At 28.5% G+C, this 20,877-nt stretch overlaps 1 protein-coding gene across 3 annotated transcripts in view; it reads left to right on the top strand.

The window, feature by feature from the left end:
* Positions 1-15,419, top strand: part of LOC142329286 (uncharacterized) — a 365,502-nt gene extending 350,083 nt beyond the window's left edge. For all 3 annotated transcript variants that reach the window (XM_075373729.1, XM_075373730.1, XM_075373731.1), the window contains 3 exons: positions 5,926-6,034; positions 9,118-9,149; positions 11,970-15,419. In XM_075373729.1, coding sequence (XP_075229844.1) covers positions 5,926-6,034; positions 9,118-9,149; positions 11,970-12,490 — 662 coding nt within the window. In that variant the 3' untranslated portion in view covers positions 12,491-15,419. The remainder of the gene's footprint in view (positions 1-5,925; positions 6,035-9,117; positions 9,150-11,969) is intronic.
* The last annotated feature ends 5,458 nt before the right edge of the window (positions 15,420-20,877 follow it).

Genomic DNA, 20,877 nt, shown 5'->3' with positions numbered 1-20,877 from the left:
ACTCATGATTAAAAAAGAAGGAAAAAATATCTAGATAGAATTCTAGAATTGTATACAATTCATAATTCATAATTTCACAATTCATAATTTCCCCTAAACGTTACTTTTATTACTCATGATTAAAAAAGAAGGAAAAAATAACTAGATAGAATTCTAGAATTGTATACAATTCATAATTTCCCCTAAACGTTACTTTTTATTACTCATGATTAAAAAAGAAGGAAAAAATAACTAGATAGAATTCTAGAATTGTATACAATTCATAATTTCCCCTAAACGTTACTTTTATTACTCATGATTAAAAAAGAAGGAAAAAATATCTAGATAGAATTCTAGAATTGTCGGATTAGGGTAGAATGTATGAATTCTGACAATTTCGGCAACAGTATTAACTAAAATATCTTCCAGTTCTGTCCATTAGTTTAAATATACGTAATAAACTCGCATTAAATGCACAGTAGTAATATGACGTCGCCTATTCTTTATAATATTTAATCACTCAGCCGTCTTCAAAAGAAGACGGCTGAGAACAAGCTTTCTTATCGTCTCTTTCAGCAGAATTTATACATGTACTCTGATTGCAGAATGGAATTTACTACAGTTATTTTTTGTTTTCTGTTAAATTTTTTGTTTTCTGTTAAATTTCTCTTTGTCTGCAAATATACTATCGATTTTTTACGTAGCGTAATAGGAAAACCATTATTTTCAAATATTTAAAAACTAAAATTCTCAATTAAATTTTCATAGAATTTTAATAATTTATTGATGTTTAACGACAAATTTACCGATTTCCGTAGCGGAGTGGTAGCGTCTCGGCCTTTCATTCCGGGATTGCTGGGTTCGAGTCCCGATCAGGCATGAAATTTTTCACACGCTAAAAAATCCACGATCCATATTCCCACCTAAAAGCTTCTCTGTAACCTTCTGTGGTGAATTAATTCATCTGACAAGAAAAAAATTAAAAATCTTTGCACGTGTTTTAGCCCTGCAAGTTATTTTTATTTATCAGTGTCTTCCAATTACATACACTGTTTAACTTAGTTAATATTAGAACGAATATAAACAAAGTTCATTCACGTACGCGCGCCTCCATAAAGTATTTTAAAGGGAAGATTCCAGATCACACGAAAATACTCATGCATTTTTCAAATTAGCATTTTCATGAAAGTTATATTTTTTGTCATCTTTACTAGCACCCATCCCATCTTTATTATGCTTCTCGTAGACGACTGCTTCATACAGCCGAACATACTGTTATACTGTTACACATCAGGATGAAAAAAAAATTGCCAAAGAACAGACGGACCATAAATGAAAAACTACAAAGGTGTACATGAATTTCTGCATTAGCGGAGACGATTAAGTATAGCGGGCGGCGTATAGCTGTACACATTGTGTGCAAGAGAGATAAATTGATAGGACGGGTGGAAGAGTTAAAATCTCGTATAGCTCCGTATACTTACATAGCACGCAGTAAATTGTCAGAGTTGTTCAAATCAAATTTTCAATTGATCATTAAATAGTCTTTAATATATAAAACTCAGTCACTGAAAGACCACAACAAAATAGGCGGTCAGCAAACATCAAATTTTCAATTGATCATTAAATAGTCTTTAATATATAAAACTTAGTCATTGAAAAACAACACTTTTCTTAAATTCTCCGTAGTTCAGAAGCGTTCCCGGACGCTCTACAAGGCAAGACACTGAATGTCTTAAACTTAGAATAACAAGGTTACTCGAAAAATAGGGGCAGTCACTACTAAATCGTTAATAAGTAGAAAGGAAAACAAAAATATACAGAAAGTACTTCGATTTAATAAAACGTAAGGTTAGAAATCGTTGAATCTTCAGTGGATTGACTATATAGCTCTATAACAGATGATTTTAGCTCTATAACATGAAAGCAATGTAATGAGACTAAACAACAAAAAAACAAGAAAATTAGAAAATTTAGGGATCGAGTAAAGATAAATAGAAATAGGAAAGATAAAGGTGTCGTAATAAAGTATTTAAAGATACTTTAAAAAAATATATATTTTAAAACGAATAATTTAAAACAGATTAATTAAAAACAAAACGCCTTAATACCTATTTTTAAAACGTAGTAGTAACAGAGTAGATAAAAGAAACCGCTTTGAAAGGGGAAAAATTACAAAGACTAACCGACACAAAAGGTGGAATTTCTTATATGTTAACTTTTATGTATGTACCAAACCAATACGTCAACAAAAAAATATTTCTGGTGTGAATTGGCCGGCGTGGAGCCAATTCACACCAGCCGGTTATTAGTTAAATAACAATGTATAGAAAGAATATATAAGGTCAGTTAGACACACCCACACATCCTTACCGACGGCTACAAGCTTCAGGCTTTACAAAACGATATAGGTGTTACTACAAAAACGTTTACATCATTTCCTCTAAATCATTCACAGACTCCTTATCTTTCAATTCTATGTGTGGATTCTTTAACACTAAGGGTACAACGGTGTATGTAAAAGAAATTATTTATTATTAATGTAAAATGTTTCAAATTATTATTTTTTTAAATCATACATTTTTTCACATACACATACATACATATACACATACATCTTTTTTTAAAACAGCCTACACCCAATTTCAAATGCATATGAGTGCAACACGAGTAGAAAAAGAAACATCACATTAAGTTGTGTCAATACAATATTCTCTGAATTCTCAGAAATAATATGACTAAACAGTAATAATGAGCTTTACGAACTTTCCATATTGCATTAAACTAGAGCATCTTTCTGTGATAAAAATAAATAAAATGTAGCCAAGAGATAAAAGCCCCCATCCCACCACAATAAATCTAAAAATAAAAATTGTTGGCTATATTAAAATATAAAATTATTGTAAGTATTTAACAAGAAATATATCGTATGAAGAAGTATTTTATTCGTTGTCAAAAAGACCGGTATAACGGACCACAGTAACGGATTCCTAAATTAAGAATAAAGTAGTAGAAAATAAACGTAACAGATCAGTTTAACAATGGTACTTTGTAATACTGCATACTGACATACCTAAACATGTTCTTTCGTGAGTTACCGGACCATGGTAGGAATGCGGTCGATCATTCTCACGCTTCGAATTGGGTCTGATCCGGCAGTAAAAATGGTAGAAGTGTAAATACTCCGGAGAAGACCATTTGAAGTCAGTCCCGCGAGGAGAATCTGCGATGTGATTTCTGCGAAATCAATCCACGTGAGACGTTATGATGCGAGTCTGTGAAACCAGTTTAAGCGAGACGCGAGATGTCAGTCGGGAAAGTATTCTGCGTGGTCAGTGACAAAGCGAATTTCTAGTGAATTATGTACGACGCGATTAAGGTGCCGTTACAAGAAATGGTTCAGTGACTTACTGTAAGACTAAGTGAAAGAGATAAAGTACTAAATTTCATTCATAAAGATCAATTGTCAATACAAGACTAGAGGTCAAAAGTGTTAACGTGCTAATGTCTTTTGTTAATGGAACTGAATTCTGGTTTTCATTATTTATCTACCTGAGAATAAATACTTTACCGCATAATAATTTTACCAGTATAAATTTTTTACCGCACTTCGAATGCGTTGATGTAGAAGACATTGGTTTTCAATACCATTAAAAATACGAAATATTGCGATGTGAGAACCGAGAAGCGTGCATCAGATGATTTGGTTTTTAGCATAGCACTGGTCGCCAAGGGCAAAGATGCCGGCTACCAAGAAGACGCCATAAAGGCCTCATGAAAATCTGGATGGCGATGCGGGGCCGATTGACCCGGGAGAGAGATCAGCCTGGCAGCGGAACGCTCAAGAGCGGTTGGATGGTCGTAATGACGCTCCCGAGGCACCAGATCTCCCGTGCGCGATACCCCTCCGTGGAACAGTCACCTTTTGGTGGCATTGAAGCGGACGGCATTGGAGTATCACACTGTACGATGTATCCCCGCTAAGAGACTTGTTTGGATGCTGCGCATGCTTTTTGGTCAATCCGGTTCCTAGACTGGGGATAAGGTACAGTTTTTGGTTTAGTGGGTTCAACTCCCACATACCCGCGGGCGTCATGCTTCGGCCCTTCTGGGTCTTACTGTTTGCTGTTATCATCATTATTCTGATGATTATTGTGGTTTTGATTACTATTTTTACTACTTGTTTCATTATTGTCGATTATTGCTATTATCATTGTTATTATTTTTTTACAATTTTTACTTATATTTTTAAACTAATAAATTGTAAATGTACGTATTTACTTATATTTTTAAACTAATAAATTGTAAATGTACGTATTTTTTACTTATATTTTTAAACTAATAAATTGTAAATGTACGTATAAACGTACATAAATAAATCTGTTATTCTGAACGACATATAATACACCTTAAGTCACATCAGAAATATGCATAATTAATTAAAGATAAAAATAGAAGTGATCAAAGTCCACATTATTTAAAATAAATATATGAAATAACGTTTAGATAAATACGTAAAAAATTGAAGATACTAAATGTAAAAAATAACTACAAAATAATTCACAACTCAGAAGACGTTATTGAAAATTATTTGAGCGCATAATTATGTACAACGTTAAATGGGATGGGAGTCTTTTAATTTTTTAATAGCATTATTTAAAAATTTATCGACAGCGCAAAATTTTTTCGATGAAAGAAAATTTTTTCAAAATGGTTCACTATTACAATACATAATATGTATCACTATTACAATACATAAGTAAAGTAAACATATGAAGACCCTTTTTCGTAAGCCGAAGAATTATATTGAGTAATAAATAAACTTAACCCTGATGTCTGGTTTTATAGAGGTAAATATTATTGTATTTTTTCCATTCTTTCACTTGCGTACGTACGTGGGCCCGTTTGAAGCTTGATAACTTTTGACTGGATAAATCGATTTTGATGAAATTTTCTACAGAGACTTGTGTATGAAGCAGCATATTTTGGGGTCAATTTTGTCCAATCAATTTTCTTGAATTTTCATGCAAGGATATATTCAATATTACAGTGGCTTCACTGCAACGTAATGCCACAACAGTCCAATATTAAGCAATGATAACAAAAAAATATATCTTCTGATCGATATACATCAAGTAATTTTTATTTCTAAAATCTTCTACTCAATTGTTTGGACAAAATTTGCTTAAATAAGTAATTCCTTGCTAATTAAAACAGTTCATATATTGCGAGCAGCTAAGATGCAAGAAACCCACCGGGTTGATCTAGTGGTGAACGCGTCTTCCTAAATCAGCTGATTTCGAGAGTTCCAGCGTAAAGTCAGTTAAAGTCAGGTAAAGTCAGTTATTTTTATACAGATTTGAATACTAGATCGTAGGTGTTCTTTGGTGGTTGGGTTTCAATTAACCACACATCGACTACACTTCATTTACACTCATACATATCATCGTCATTCATCCTCTGAAGTACTATCCAGAGGCTAAACAGGAAAAACGAAAGCTAAGATGCAAGAGACAATCAGACTCTTTCCTATGAGTAATGACCTTTACAACACAGCCAGTCGCTGTGATGAACAAACTGAAAATCACTTGGAACAGAATATCACCAATCTTTCAATCATCAAGTCACCTACAACTGCTACGATTATAACATAAAAACAAGGTTGTATACATTAAAAAACATTACTTACAAGTCAGATTGAGACCCCTTTTTTCTTTGAACTGGTGAAAACTAACATTTATGTTGTTCATATGTTGGCTTGTGTCCTAATATCTAATAATACTTGTCATACACTACTTATTTTTGTTCCTGTGTTCTGATCTTTTTGATCATCTTTTCTGATCATTCAAGATTCTTTTTAGTCTGTAATGATTAATTATATTTATATATTATTAATATGTAACATAATGATAAATATTAACTATAAATGTATTTTTTATGTTACAGCATCAGATGCAAATAGTCAATTATCTTGGACTTTAACATTAGTAGTAGTTTCGTTAATATCAGCATTACTTGGAGCCATAATAATGGTTACAGTCATACAATGTCGCAAGTAAGTAATACCATTTTTTATCTTAAGTTTTTCCTTGATAAAGATAGTACAGTTATAGATAAAAATTGAATAAAAGATTGATTATATAGAATATCTGTGTTGCCGAAATATTAATTGAAACGCAGCTATTTCAGTTTTATTTACTAACAAATTTTTATAATTGGTAGAAGAAGTTCAACCTAATTTCAGTTTTATTTACTAACAAATTTTTATAATTGGTAGAAGTTCAACCTAAAATCAAAGATTTAAACAAGATTGAGATAAGCATATTGACCATAATGATTTTACTGCTTCTTTACATAAATGGAAAAGCAAAGATAATTTTATCATTATACTAAAAATTAATCAACCTTAGCTAGTTGAGATTTAAAAACACCATATTTACAATATATATATATAGCAAATAAGATTTTATCAACCTTATATAGCAGCCCATTACAGCATTTATTAAAAATACACAAAATACATTTTGATTGTTCTGTTGCCAGGCAAATTATTTTATTTATTTGATAATTTAATTGTTTTCTGTACCAGTTTTTTGTAAATGAGCAAACTCATAAAAATGCAACTTTCTTTTAAAATAATTTATTTTTGTATTCAATACTTGTTTTTAATTAAATTATGTTAAACAAATCGTTTACATCAGATTTCAAAAATTTACCTTAGTTGTTTTAAAAAAATGCGATTGATCCACATTGAGCAAAATCATAAAAATGTTATATTTGTAAAAGTAACATTGTTAAAATTAAAAGTGACCAAAAGTAATATTAATTTGTTGTTCTATTAATCTTAAAATGTATCCTAAAAGGTTTCAGTTCTAAATATACTAAGGGTTTAGAAAGAACAGGGGTATGCTTTATGCTATAATTTCACTAATGAACTACACTATTTCATTAGCTTCATTAGAACTTAAAAACATTTTCTATTTTTATTGAACACAAAGAATTTTTTTAACAGTAAATAATAACTATGGAGGCTTAGGTAAAATGACAACTGAAAACTATAAATTAGCATCCCAGAGAGTAACAACCTGAAATTAAATGGTGAAAAGTATAATTACAAACTAGGAGTATCATCCTAGAAACTGAAAACTGTAAAGTTAGATAAACATTTAACAACCTAGTAATCAAATTAGATAATAACAGCTACAGTTTCACTGAAATTTTTAATAGCTTATAACCAAAATAATTGATATCATTTTAATTAATAAATATACTTAACAATTATTGTTGTACATCATAAAATAAATACAAATTCGAGATAAAAATATAGATGCACACTAAGTAACTTATCAAATGAATAAATTCAACCTTTTATTATGAAGAATGAATTCTATAATAGCATGTCAGTTAACATATCAACCACTAGAAAATTAAAATACTCCCATACAGCCTAATCTTTATCAAGATTAGTTGGTATTAGTTTATTATGTCTTTCACTTAACTTTCTACTAATCAGCAAACTAACATAGTAAGAATTTTCGACACATGAAATGTTGAACTGATAATTACATGTTTTTTTTTTTTTTCATTACATGCACCTAATTTCTTTGATAGGTAATGAATGGGTTGTACAATTGTTTTCAGAATTGTTCGAAAATGAAAAACGACAAATTTGTCGTTTTTCATTTCTGAAATTCTGAAAACAATTGTACAACCCATTCAACAGTATTTCACTTTATTAGCAGTAATATCAAATTCTCCTTTAAAAAATTGACCCTATAGAAATCATCATAAATCTCTTTTCCATCCCCCAACATACAGTTACGTAATTTTACACACTACAGTCCTAAGATTTCTCATACAATGTTGTCTCTAAACTCATCGAGCAACAAAGCTGCATTAAACAATGAGATTAAATCAATGGCATAAAAAATGGTACAAAAATACATAATCTTTCTAATGCAGTCAGTACAAATTTTTTCATCCATTGATTGCATAAATGATTTCTTGAATATAAATGTAATTATGAATATTCAGTCAGCCGAAACCATCAAAAAAAGGCAGTAAAAATTGCATTATTATATTAATTACATTTTGCCTTTATAGTTAGGGTTTTCAGGATCATTTCTATAAACATATTTTTTTTAAAAATAGAGGGATACCCTATTATAATATATTTAATTAAGAAATCAATTAATAGATATGGACATGTAATGAAAAAATATAAATACAAAATTTTTACAGCAATTTTCACTATTGTACTCTTTTAAAAATAATGCATATAAGAAAGAACAGCTTAGTGAGCAAATAAAATTAGCTCACTTTTTTCAAACTCTCAATTTTATACTTTAACTTTCATGTCATTAATTGAGAGTGCAGTGTCTTTGATGGCTGCAGATAACTCTTTCCCACAGTCTTTCAAGAATTTCTTGGCAAACATATTGATTTACAGTCTGTCCTGTAGGTAAAAACTCCTTATGGACAATGCTATTACGAGACCAGCCATCAAATACAACTGGATGCTGCATCATGACAATGCACCTTGTCACACTGCACTCTCAATTAATGAATTTTTGGCAAAGATAAACATTCCTATAGTTCCCTAACCACCTTATTTACCTGATTTCCCTACAACTTTTTCATGTTCCCAACTTTAAAAAAATACCTCAAAGGACACCATTCTGGAACAGTAGAAAACTAGAAAAAAAAAAAAAATGTAACTGACCATCTGTGAAGGATATTTGGTTTCTCAGTTCCAACACTGCTCTGAAAAATGGAGAAAACTGTTTGAAGCATTGCGTGGCAAAATAAAAAATTTTACTGAACTAGTCTCATTATTTTACAGACCTCATAACTCGGGAACCAATGAAAATAAATACCACTTATGATATATCATTGCAAATCTCTCAATGCGGGCTTGTTACTGCAATTTGGGCTTTTTGGACACTTTTGGTTCAGTCAATTGCAATCAAAAGGAAAGTGAAATCTGAAAACCAAATTTTTTGCAATCACAATACTTCCTTTACTTTGTACAAGGAAGTAAAAAACTATATAAATATAATAAATATCATTACCATTTCTAATTACATTTACAAAAGAAATAATACAATTTTAATAACCTTACTTTTCTCTCTTTTACAGCAGAATAGCTGGATCATCAAATCAATCACAAGGTAAGTTTTATTAATATTATTTATTTTATACGAATTTTTAACCAAGTGATAACGGTTTTTAATTTGATCTTTTATCATTTCATTTGCTTGCATGTTTATTATTTAGTTAAATCTTATGCATATGAAATGAATTTTTATATAATTTTTCTATTACAAAATAAGTCGCCCAGTACATTGCTCAAAAGAGTGCAAATTGTATATATATATATATATATATATATATATATATATATATATATATAAAATTGTATAAATAAGCAATTTTCTTTACAAAAACTTTAGCAATGTGTTAGTCCATTTTCTTACTCACCACCTGGTGAGTATCTTTGAACCTGAAAAGTAACAGAGGCATTGAATTTTTAGCTTCACTCTTTTTCTACTTATTTGTTATAACTAATTTTGAAGTTCTTCCACCTTACTAATGATGCTCATCTTACAGTATAACTAACTAATAAACAAATAAGTCTTGTAGATTAAAGTGAAAAAATTTTTGAAACTGCCTTAAACAAGTCAAAAAGAACTGAAAAATAAATGAGATTTGAAGATAAGCAGTCCTGAAGAAAATAAATTAAATAACTGTGCATTACAAACATCACTTTGTGTTCAATAACAATATCAAATTAAAAATTTAGCATTCGAAAAGCTAATAATTAGTTCTTTACTTTAAAACAAAAGTAGATTGTGATAATAAAAATGTTATTAAACAGTTTTTGTAATTTTTGCATTACCCAAAAATGTTTTTTTACGTAAAAATCTAAAATTTTTATTTACTCACACATACAATGATATCTAATGAAAAAATAAGTTTTATGTATGTTCTAATAACAATAAGAAAAGGTTATCTCAGTAAGATATATAGTAAGTTATCCTGTTATCTCAGTAAGAGATAACAATATATATGTACATTTGTGTGGATAATGGAAGATCCATTGAAGTGCAGCTTATTGGATAATAGTAATACATTTAAACAGAAAATAGTCTATTTTTATTGAATTGTAGCATATTCAATATAGATGGATCAAAGAAAACTGCTTCCACTTATTACACTCAGTATATAGCAAGTATTTTTAATATTAAAATAATAAAAGGTTTTCATTAAAGTCTGTTTATTAAACCTTTTTTAAACACTAATTAGAGGTATTAAATTATTAACAAGATGGATTATAAAAAATTAGTTGATATAACTATGGCTTTGAATTGCCATTCAATACCAGAAATCATAACTTACGATACAATCACATTTACTCAGTGATTTCTGAAATTTGAAGTGCCATTATTATATATTGATCCCCTATGCCAAAAACAATATCTTATCTTTGAGTCATCAAAATTAACAGTCTATACACAAAGCTACTACTTTGTCACTGTTTAAAACAACCGCATTAAGCAAGAGGGAACAACTGCGTTCATGGTTCATTAGAATAACAGAACTTGTCAAGCATGTTGCATAATTTTACATAACCAGTACTCACACTAGCTGCATCTTAGTATAATTTATTTAATTAGCAGTTCACCTGCTTTAGTTCAATATTTGATATTTATATTATGTAACTGACCATTTTAAGCAATTAGGTGTTTTACAAAATTATTATAATTTCTCTAGCACGAGGTACAGCACATTAAAATAAAAATGCTATAATACTTCTCTGGTACACTTCAGAAATTAATATGCTTTTATCAACATTATAAAAATCGATTTAGTAATTTAGCTGGTGTGGAATAAATTATAAAGTTGTTCTGAGAGGGAACAACTGGGTTGTTCCCTCTCGCTTAATGCGGTTGTTGTAAACAGTGACAAAGTAGTAACTTTGTATATAGACTGTTTCCCAAACTATTAGAGCAGTTCATTCAAATAATGGTTTATTTCCGTATAGTACAGTTACATTAATTTGTTGTTTTAATCTGTATTAATCTCCCTTGTAACTGAGATATGTGTAAAGCATCTATATTATAAGAAGTATAAATTAGAATTCCTTTAGGACTGATATCTCTTCCATTTCAATAGGCACAAGTTGAATGTAGAGATATTCAATTCTGTAAAGAAGAAAACTGGAAACTACTTTATTCTTAAGTACAGCTGTGCCATTTTTAGAAGTAGCTTGTACCTTGTTTCCACCCACTAATAACCATTTGTTTACTATTCCTTAAGTTAGAGACAAATTGTCAAGCTGTCACCAGCATGCAACTCTTACAATGATAACTAAATAGCTCATGTAAATCTTGTTTCAACAAGACAATATTTAATCCTAGTTAAACAGATGTTCACAGAAAGTTTTACAAATGCCAAATTTATGAAATTGGCATTTCATCCTTCAAGTTCTTGAAGGATACCAAAAATGTCAAAATACACATCCATGCATGTTGTACTATAGCTTTCAAACGACTAATAAATCTAATTTTGCATTTACAGTAAGGTAAACAAAAACAAAAGACATTTTATATAAACATTTCAAATGTTTGTTACAAAGAAATAAAATAAGTGTAAATAATAATTTATATCAATCAGTCACTTTAAATGTTGAACATGTAACAGCTATAAGTGCTTATAACAACTTCTGTTTAGACTTCAATATATCAGAACTTTTAATATTTAAATCTAATCAACTAGACATAATCCTAATTTATTTATACCTAAGTGTTGTATCTGAACATAAGCATTTTAACTATTTCAACTGATAAATCCAATTCAATGTACATCCAACCTAGCATAAACTTTTTTTATTTATAATTCTATTATCATTATTACATTCATAAATAAATTCATTGTTCAAAAATATAAATTTTAATGAAAACTATTTAACTGTGAATAAATTCTTGCAGGATTCTGGTGCTTAGGAAGAAGAAGACAACGAAGAAGAAATGAAAGCGGTAGTAGAAGAAGAGATGGTGGTAATGAAGCATCACATTTGGGTGAAGATCCTAGAAGTGAAGGGGACAAAGAAATGGTGCCAGTGCGAAATGGTAATAAAGAAGGCAGTAGTGTTTGGTCATGGTTAACAAGAAGAAGCCCACAATCACCAGCAATTGCAACATCAGTACCATCCGTTCCACCAGTTGCAAATCATTATACTCTTGATGAAGCATATACGGCAGTAGGTGAAGCGCTTTATGCAGAACTCGACAGACCAGCATATCAAAATACCGGATACATTTCTGAATCCGAACCGGTTTCCTCGGCTCCAAGTAGTGCATATTACTCAGACTTATCTAATACAGATAGGACATATGAGATTCCAGCACAAACAGGTCTATGGGAGATGGTAGAAGTCCCTCCAAGAAGACAACCACCACGATTAGCTTCCATAACAGAAACAATAACAGTTCCTTCAGACTATGTGTAAAATACAATATTAAAATGGCTGTGTTAATATTAGTGTTTATACCAACTGTGCTACAGTAACTTTACAGGTTTATGTAAATTAAGGTTTATTATTTTGCATAATGTTATTTATTTTAAATAAAATAATAGGATAGTGTTACACCTATAAGAAGAAATACAAGGCTGAAAAGTATTGTAAACAAATGCCATAAATTAGTATATATATATATAAAAGAAAGAACTATAATAACCACAATTAATTACATTTGACTTTTGACACTAGAATATAGGTCGACTTCATGGTAAAGTAGTTATTGACAAAAAATATAATGCACTCGTGGAAAAGAAAGAGGGTCAATAATTTGAAATAATATATTTGATACTAAGATTGTGATAGTTTTATTACATAAATAAACTGATTTCTTAATTTTATGTGTTTATCAAGGGATTATATCTCAAAGTTATTTAATGCTAAAGTTGATAATGGAAATGTGTCACTTCATTATCAAGAGAAACCAATTAATAATTACTTTAAAAAAACTTTAAAATAATTACTTTAAATAATATGGAAATTTAAAAAAAAGTATTGTAAGTACAATCAAACCTCTCCAATTCGAATCTCAAGGGACCAATATATTTTTTCGATTTAGGAAGTTTTCTATTTAGAGAGGTAAAATAATTAATAAAAATTTATATTAATCTATAATAATGTACTACAGTACTAAATTACATTAGAAAAGCCAAAATGTGTATAGTATTATGTAAAACTTAAAAAAAAAATAAAATGCAGTACAATACCTCTAATTATTTCTTGAAAAGTCTGTAATTTTTTTTGAGTTTTCTTTAAGCAGATTTGCAAAACTTTCAAAGGTTATTTATTATGTCTTTTGCTGCAATTGTAATTTCTACTTGTTTCATCTTCTTCATCGGAATTCTGACACAGACAAGATGGTATCATTATCGGTTGGAGTGGCACTAACTGCAATATCATCATCAAATTGTGCAAACAAGTCAAATGAAATTTTGTCCATACTAACGTTAAGTTACAAATTACACTCCATTCTTCTTCTTAAATTGAGAAAGGGTCTACAAATTCATCTTGATTGTTTCCAGATGAAAATCCACAAGTTTTAAAGCAATTAACAACTGTTTCTGGGCAGATATTCCTTCATGCTTTGTCAACAAAACGTGTGGCCTACAACACAGTTATACACATTTTCCTGCCATTTTCAACACCTGCTATAATTTCATGCACAACATCTTTTCTGTAGTTTTAAATTTTTTTTTTAAATTCCTTGATAAAGTCCTCAAAATTTTTCAATAAAGGAAGTTTTTTAATTCGATTTAGGGAGTTATTCGAATTAAGGAGGTTCAATTTAGGGAGATCTGACTGTATTATCATTTAACTACTTATTAAAATGTAATATTACTTTGAACACACACACACATACATATTCTGTCTGAATCCAGAAGTTGACAAACATTAAATATATTACCAACATAAGATCATTTTTATGACAATTACTTAAATAATATATTGAAAATTACATGATATTTTATAATATATACATAAACCCAACATATAACAAGTTAATGAGTATGAATTAACTTACCACCTAATTGTAATGTAACATGCTGATATAGTGATTAGCACACTAGTTTCTTGCTCAGTTGCTCTCAGTTCAATTCCTGGGAAAGATCTAATTTTTTTTTATCTACATTTATCATTAAAATGTGTAAAGCACAATCAAGATAGTAATATTGAAACCTACATTTAAAAAAAAAATTAAAGATAGTAATATTGAAACCTACATTTAAAAAAAAATTAAAGATAGTAATATTGAAACCTACATTTAAAAAAAAATTAAATCCAAAATGGTCAAAAGACGCATTATGCTATTTGTGAATAACCTCACATTACTTTAAGAATACAACATTCCACCCCAAGTAAGACAGTTTCTGCTGCCAAATGGATTATACAAAAATTTATACAAATTCTGCTGACATAAAATTTGATTTTCAGTTTATAGTATAGGATTCAAGAAAACCTGTAAGGTAACCGTAAGGTTACCTTAGTAGTTTTCTACCTTAGTAGAAAAAAGGAACAAAAATATATAAATAAAGGTTTAAAAATTTCAGTTTTACCAACACATAAAAGTAACTTCTATGGTGAAGTGATAGTATCTCTGCTTTACCACTATTTCTGGGTTCAAACCCCAGCAAATCTTGGTGCAACGAAAAAAATATAAGTAACTTCAACTGGACATCACTCTGTAGTTACTATATGATTATATAAAAGATAACATAATTACTTTCTTCAGCTCCTCTTCATTGCTAAACGGCCTACAACTTAGACTACCAAACTATTCTGAATGATGTCTATTTTTACATTCTGGTGAGGGGCATACATTTTTATTTATAGATATAGGATTATTTTTAAACATTACCAAATAATCAACAATTATCTTGTATTGTATTTCTTCTTTCTATCTGTTTCAATCATCTTCTTGTTGTAACCAATCCTAGGATTGTGAAGGCTTCCTCCTACAGGCAGTTCTATCTTGTGCTAATCTCTTTGTTTCCATGAAAATTTTACACCAACTTCCTGTCTGGTTTGTTCAATAAACCCTAGTCTAAAACCCTAGTAAAAATGCACCTCATCAATCCTTTATTAACACTTTTTCATTGGTCATTTTCTTCCATGTAATCTTCAACATCCAACAGTAGCATCACAGCTCAAATGCATCTATTCTCCTTTTTCCTTTTGCCCCTATGGTTCATGCCGATTGTAACAATTGCACCTCCATAAAAATTTTAGTAATAAAGGGTTATAAAAATTAAATTGCAATGAACCCCTAAATTAATTTTTAACTCTTTTTGCACTTTTCCATAGATGTAATAAAAGAAACTATTTTTTTATTTTGAAATAAATGTTTATAAAAACATATATATTTTTACCACTCTGTGCATATGTTATTTGCTTTTTATAATGATGTCCTTGCATGATTCATAAAAAGCTTTATTTATATATAAGTGCATGAATATAAATTCAAATTCAATTCAATTATTTATATTAAACGCTACAGTAGAATAAATTATTATTTCCAAAATTATTATTATTTATTTGATTATCAATGATCCGCAATCACCATTTGAGTCATTATATTACATTATAATTGGAAAAAAAGGAAAAATTTTATTTAAAACATTAATCAGTCAGTTTATTTTTAATTTAATGAAAGTTGCAAAAATCACATCGAAAAATTTGTCAAGACTTCAATTTCTGTATAATGAGACAAAAATGTTTGTTTGACAAAATGTTTGACAAGAAGGACAAAAATGTTCAAAAGTTATTAGTGACCAATTCCTGTATTTTATGGGTTTTTTAATTTTTCATTAATATATTAATGTATATAAGTATAGTATTTTATTGGAAGTTTATTAATTTTTAAATTTTAACATTGTAACTTTTAATTCTTTTTAAATAATTTTTCAACCAAATAATCTTTGAGGATAAGCTCCACAAATTAAGTAAATAATAGTGCAATGCTAGCAACATAATGTATCAAGTATTTATTTTATCTAGTTTGCCATTTACAAAAATAAAAAGGTATTCTAATGGCTAGTGATGTATAACAATGCTTAATAAATAAAACAAGGAACAGATATTCTGATTCTTTGCTAACAAAACAGATTAGGAACAAAATCAAAGAATTCAGAACTGAATAAAATCAGTTATATAAAAGGCATCGACAACACCACCTTTCTTAATAAAGCATACAATAAAATGATTCGGACAGTAAGTAAATGATATGAATTGTATCATAAACTATTTCCTAATAAGAAAACATGGCTTTATATATAATTCTTTTTTTATATTTATATATATTCTTTTTTTTAAATTATCATTGTAAAAACTTCTTAAGTCCATCATAATGATGGATTATATTTATTACACTTTCATAAAATAATAAAAATCATAGTTTACTTTCAAAATAACAGGAAATATAATTCCAGAAGATCTTTTCAAAATTGGAAACAAATCGTTTACGATACTACAAAAAACCAGCTATCATTTTGATATTACAGTTAGATACATATAGACATAACAGCAGCTAACATTCTCAAAAAAATAATTAATAAACACTAGTTATTGAGATGCTCAATCCTCAAAAAAAAATTTGATTAACAGTAAAATCTAGTTATACTTGGGCAAAGTGTTACTTTAACCTTAAATTAAATTGTACTGAAGTTGATGTAAAAATTTCATGCAATCTTCATCACGAAATATGGTAAAGTATATAGTACATACATTATATTTATTTTTCGTCTATAATAATTATTAATATAAAAAAATAAACTAATTGATAGGTCTAAATATTATTTAACTATGATACATATGTAAATGGTTCTAAATAAATTTGAAATGTTATAAAATAGAAGTTTTTGTTTACAAAAACTTCTGTATTATTTGTAATACGTAAAGTATTATAAGTAATTTGTAAGTATAAATACAAAAAGTGAGTCGTTAAACAATCGTTAAACAATCATCTCCAATAATTACAAAATATTACAGTAAAAATGAGCCAAAAAAAAAAATAAACAAGTGAACTTAGATTGTAAGCTGACCTTTTTCTTTAGACTTGGGACTGCATATAGGATAGATGCATTATTTTAAGCCTTCAGGGTTTTTTTTTTAATATTATCCACCACAGAAAGCACAAGTATGCAACTTTCTTAGAAATGTTAAATTACCTAATACATACAACTTTGTCAGCCAACAATTATACTTAAAAAATGAATGCAAAGAAACAACCAGCACTGGTTATATAACCACATTCATAAACTCAAAAAAATCTATTAACAGAAAATATATAAAACTAACATGTCTTAATCAAAAACCATAGAAAACATTTTTAATAAAGAAGATCACAGTGTTGCTTACAACATTATAAAACGCTATTTTAAAACCATACAGAAAACTTAAAATTTTTTTTTTTTAAATAAATAAATAAAATCACAAACAAAACCATAAATCACTACACAGAAACGGTAAGCATATGCAAAGATATACACTCTGCAACTTTTATACAAAACATACAAACTCAATCAATCTCAAAATACTTAATATGAAATTTGCAAAAACAATAAATTTGACAAAAATTTATTAAACAAATCAACAAATTTAATATGTTATTCAACTACACTGCTAAAAGAATTCCTAACAAGTAACATCGCAGAAAAAGAAGTAGTCTAATTAGCTCTAAAAAAGTAATTTGAAAAGCAATTTACATGTAACTTAAAACCTAATCATTAATAATTTTTTTTTTTAATAACATATATTTATGATAGGTATATACATATCTGTATTTGACTATTATGAATCAATAAATTTTGAAAATTTAACTTATTTCCTCAATCTGTAATACATAAATACTACTATAAATCTGTAATACATTTCACCGAAATGCTACTTGTAAATTTAAAACAAATAAATAAATAGTACTAAGAGGTATACAGAAGTGTGTGTATGATCTTACTGAAACTGCATCAAGTACAAAAACCTACTGTACAGCTTAAGATGCATTTGTAATTATGTATATAGGCATTTGTATAAATTTATGTACAGTACATACTAGATTAATAAAAAAGGTATGTCATGTAAACTAATATTGTGATAAAATGTTCAACTTTTGTAAATGAAATTTGTATGCTAAATGTAAAATGAATAAACATATTTTTCAATTTACAAAAAAAAAATGTGTAATTCCTTTATTTAAATGCAAATGGTAGGTTACATAAAATGTTAAAATACTAGAATACAAGTTTAGAAATCAGTCTCTGATGTAATATACATCTCTCACTATCTTGTCAAACACTGCCACTTATGCAATATTATCCTGCATTTTGTTTACTATGAAAATATAACTGTGTAAGTATCAGTTATCAAAGCAAAAGCACTACTGGTTTTGTTTATGGCATATTAGAAAGAATTAGCATTGTAAACAGTACTAAATTTGCTCTTACTACATAAGCACAAAATTAAGATATATCTTAATCATTAAACACAACAGACAACCAAAATTACTGCAAATAAAATATCATTTATCATGTGAAATGTATTTGTAATATGCCACACTGACATGATGTTATTTCTTAATTGTCATTTTATAATAATAGGATTAATAATAGAATGATTATAAAAGCATACAATTTCTGCTACAAAAAATAATATTTTTTGAAGCATATTTATGATTAATAAGTGCAGTCACTGAAAATAACAATAAATATTAAAATTTAAATTTTAGACTTTTTCTAATTACTCACTAAATCTTGTGTAATAAAACCAGTTTTAAAAACCTATCTCAGAAAATTTTCAGCTGTTTACAACAGTCCTCAGTGAATAATGCTGCTGTTTTAACTTTGGTATCAGCTATTGTTACTGCTGGTGAGCTTTTATTAGGCAACACAACACACAGGTGAAGTGAGTGTGTGTGCGTGTGTGCATGTTGAATTGCATCTGTTGATAGAGTACAACATTGTTGTGTGTTTTATACATTTATAATTTCATAATTTACAAGTGCATTATGACGTGATCCTTTCTTTGTGCACGTTTAGAATATCTAAGTTGTTACTATTGTTAATGCATTTATGGTTTGTGCCTACAAACTAATTAGTAAATATTGCTGTGGAAGGTTTTTACATGAATTTTATCTTTGCTTAAATGTGTGTCTCATTTGACCAATACAGAACACTTCAGTTTATATGTTCCAAGGCAGTTAGTTCTCTGTGCATTAATTTTTTTTCTGTTTTTTTACCTTAAGGCTACACGTACCCAAACATTTTTTAAAATCTGTAGCCAAAATTGTGAGCTCGAATGACAAACACAACAAAACAAACACTACTAATTACATATTATATAAATACTACTAAATACAATTCCCCTAAAATATACAAACTGATTGGTCAACTAATAGAAACAAATCATAGATCTACCAGCAGTTACAACAATCTCAACATTCAATACATTCACAAAAATGTCCTTAACACACTTGACATTATGAAATACATAAATGTACAAAATACAAACAACAATATTACTAAATGAAAGACACAATGCAAATCACATATACATTTTGACTACACTCTTAATGCTTGTTAATTAAAAAACCAACAGCAGTCACATAGCTATCACTAATGTAAAAACAGCATCAGTCATTGAGGATGGTTGCAAAAGCAACTGAAAACATTTTGAAGCAATTTTTTTAATCTTTTAGAACACTAAAAAAAACAAAAATTATTTCTAAACTTTTAAAATATTTCATAAGTTTAAAATTAGATTTTATTCGAATTGAGGGGCATCGCTAGTGCCCCCTCTGACAAATATGACAACTTGATAGAGAGGTGATGACACTATATCTACAATCATTAAAGCAGGATTTTTCAACACCTTCCATACCTTCAAATTCATTTTATTAAATAAATAAAAATATTGTGTTAAGGAATCCTGAATAAAAATGTAATCTTATGCACAAAAGTTTTTCGATTAGAAAAAGCATTCTTGTTTTTTTATTGGAGCGCATCAAAGTCCCACAGTAATATTCTAAAAATATTCAGACTTCAGCAGTGGACTGACCAAGATCAGCTGATCCTGATTGGTCAAGAACAACTCAGGAATGATTCAACCAATTTTCATCAAATTTTAACATGCAAACAAATAACAAATTTTCCATGAAACTGATGTAGTAGTTTGGAGATTTTTGAGCTCCAAAATTTTATACAGGACATATGTATATATAAAACACATCTTGTCAAGTATTTTTCATGATTTAATATTTATATTGAACACTGTTCATGCATACAACCACGCTTTTTGAAAACAGAAATTTATCTTCGAATTTATTTTCAAAAATAGTGATCTTTTTTTAAATAAAAAAGATTATTTAAAATCAAGTGACTTTATCTACATGGATGTCTATGGAAAATTTCATCTTCAACTCTATGCAAAAAATGAAATCAAAGCACATTCTATCAGTTGAAGATGTATATGGAGTTAATGAAAATTATCTTTAATTAAAAGAAAAATGAAACTACGTTTAAGGAAAATGGTCAAATGGAAGTTTTAAGCTTAATAGAATGTTTTGATTTCATTTTTTGTGTAGAGTTGAAGATGGAAATTGTCCATAGAGTTCCATGTGGATAAAGTCATACTTTCTTCTAAATAACCTTTTTTTTAAAAAAAAAATCATCACTATTTTTGAAAATAAATTGTAAAACAACCACGCTTTTTCAAAATTTCCATTTTGAAAAAGCGTGGTTGTATGCATGACCAGTGTTATAAATAATTTACTTTTCAAAGATCTCCTTATTGATTAATTCATCAATAATTCTCCCCTTCCTCAAATAGGT

Source organism: Lycorma delicatula, chromosome 8 (genome assembly GCF_047948215.1).
Source record: "Lycorma delicatula isolate Av1 chromosome 8, ASM4794821v1, whole genome shotgun sequence".
NCBI classification, from domain to species: domain Eukaryota; kingdom Metazoa; phylum Arthropoda; class Insecta; order Hemiptera; family Fulgoridae; genus Lycorma; species Lycorma delicatula.
Note: the sequence above shows the minus strand (reverse complement) of the source record. Positions and strands in the feature narration are given on the sequence as shown.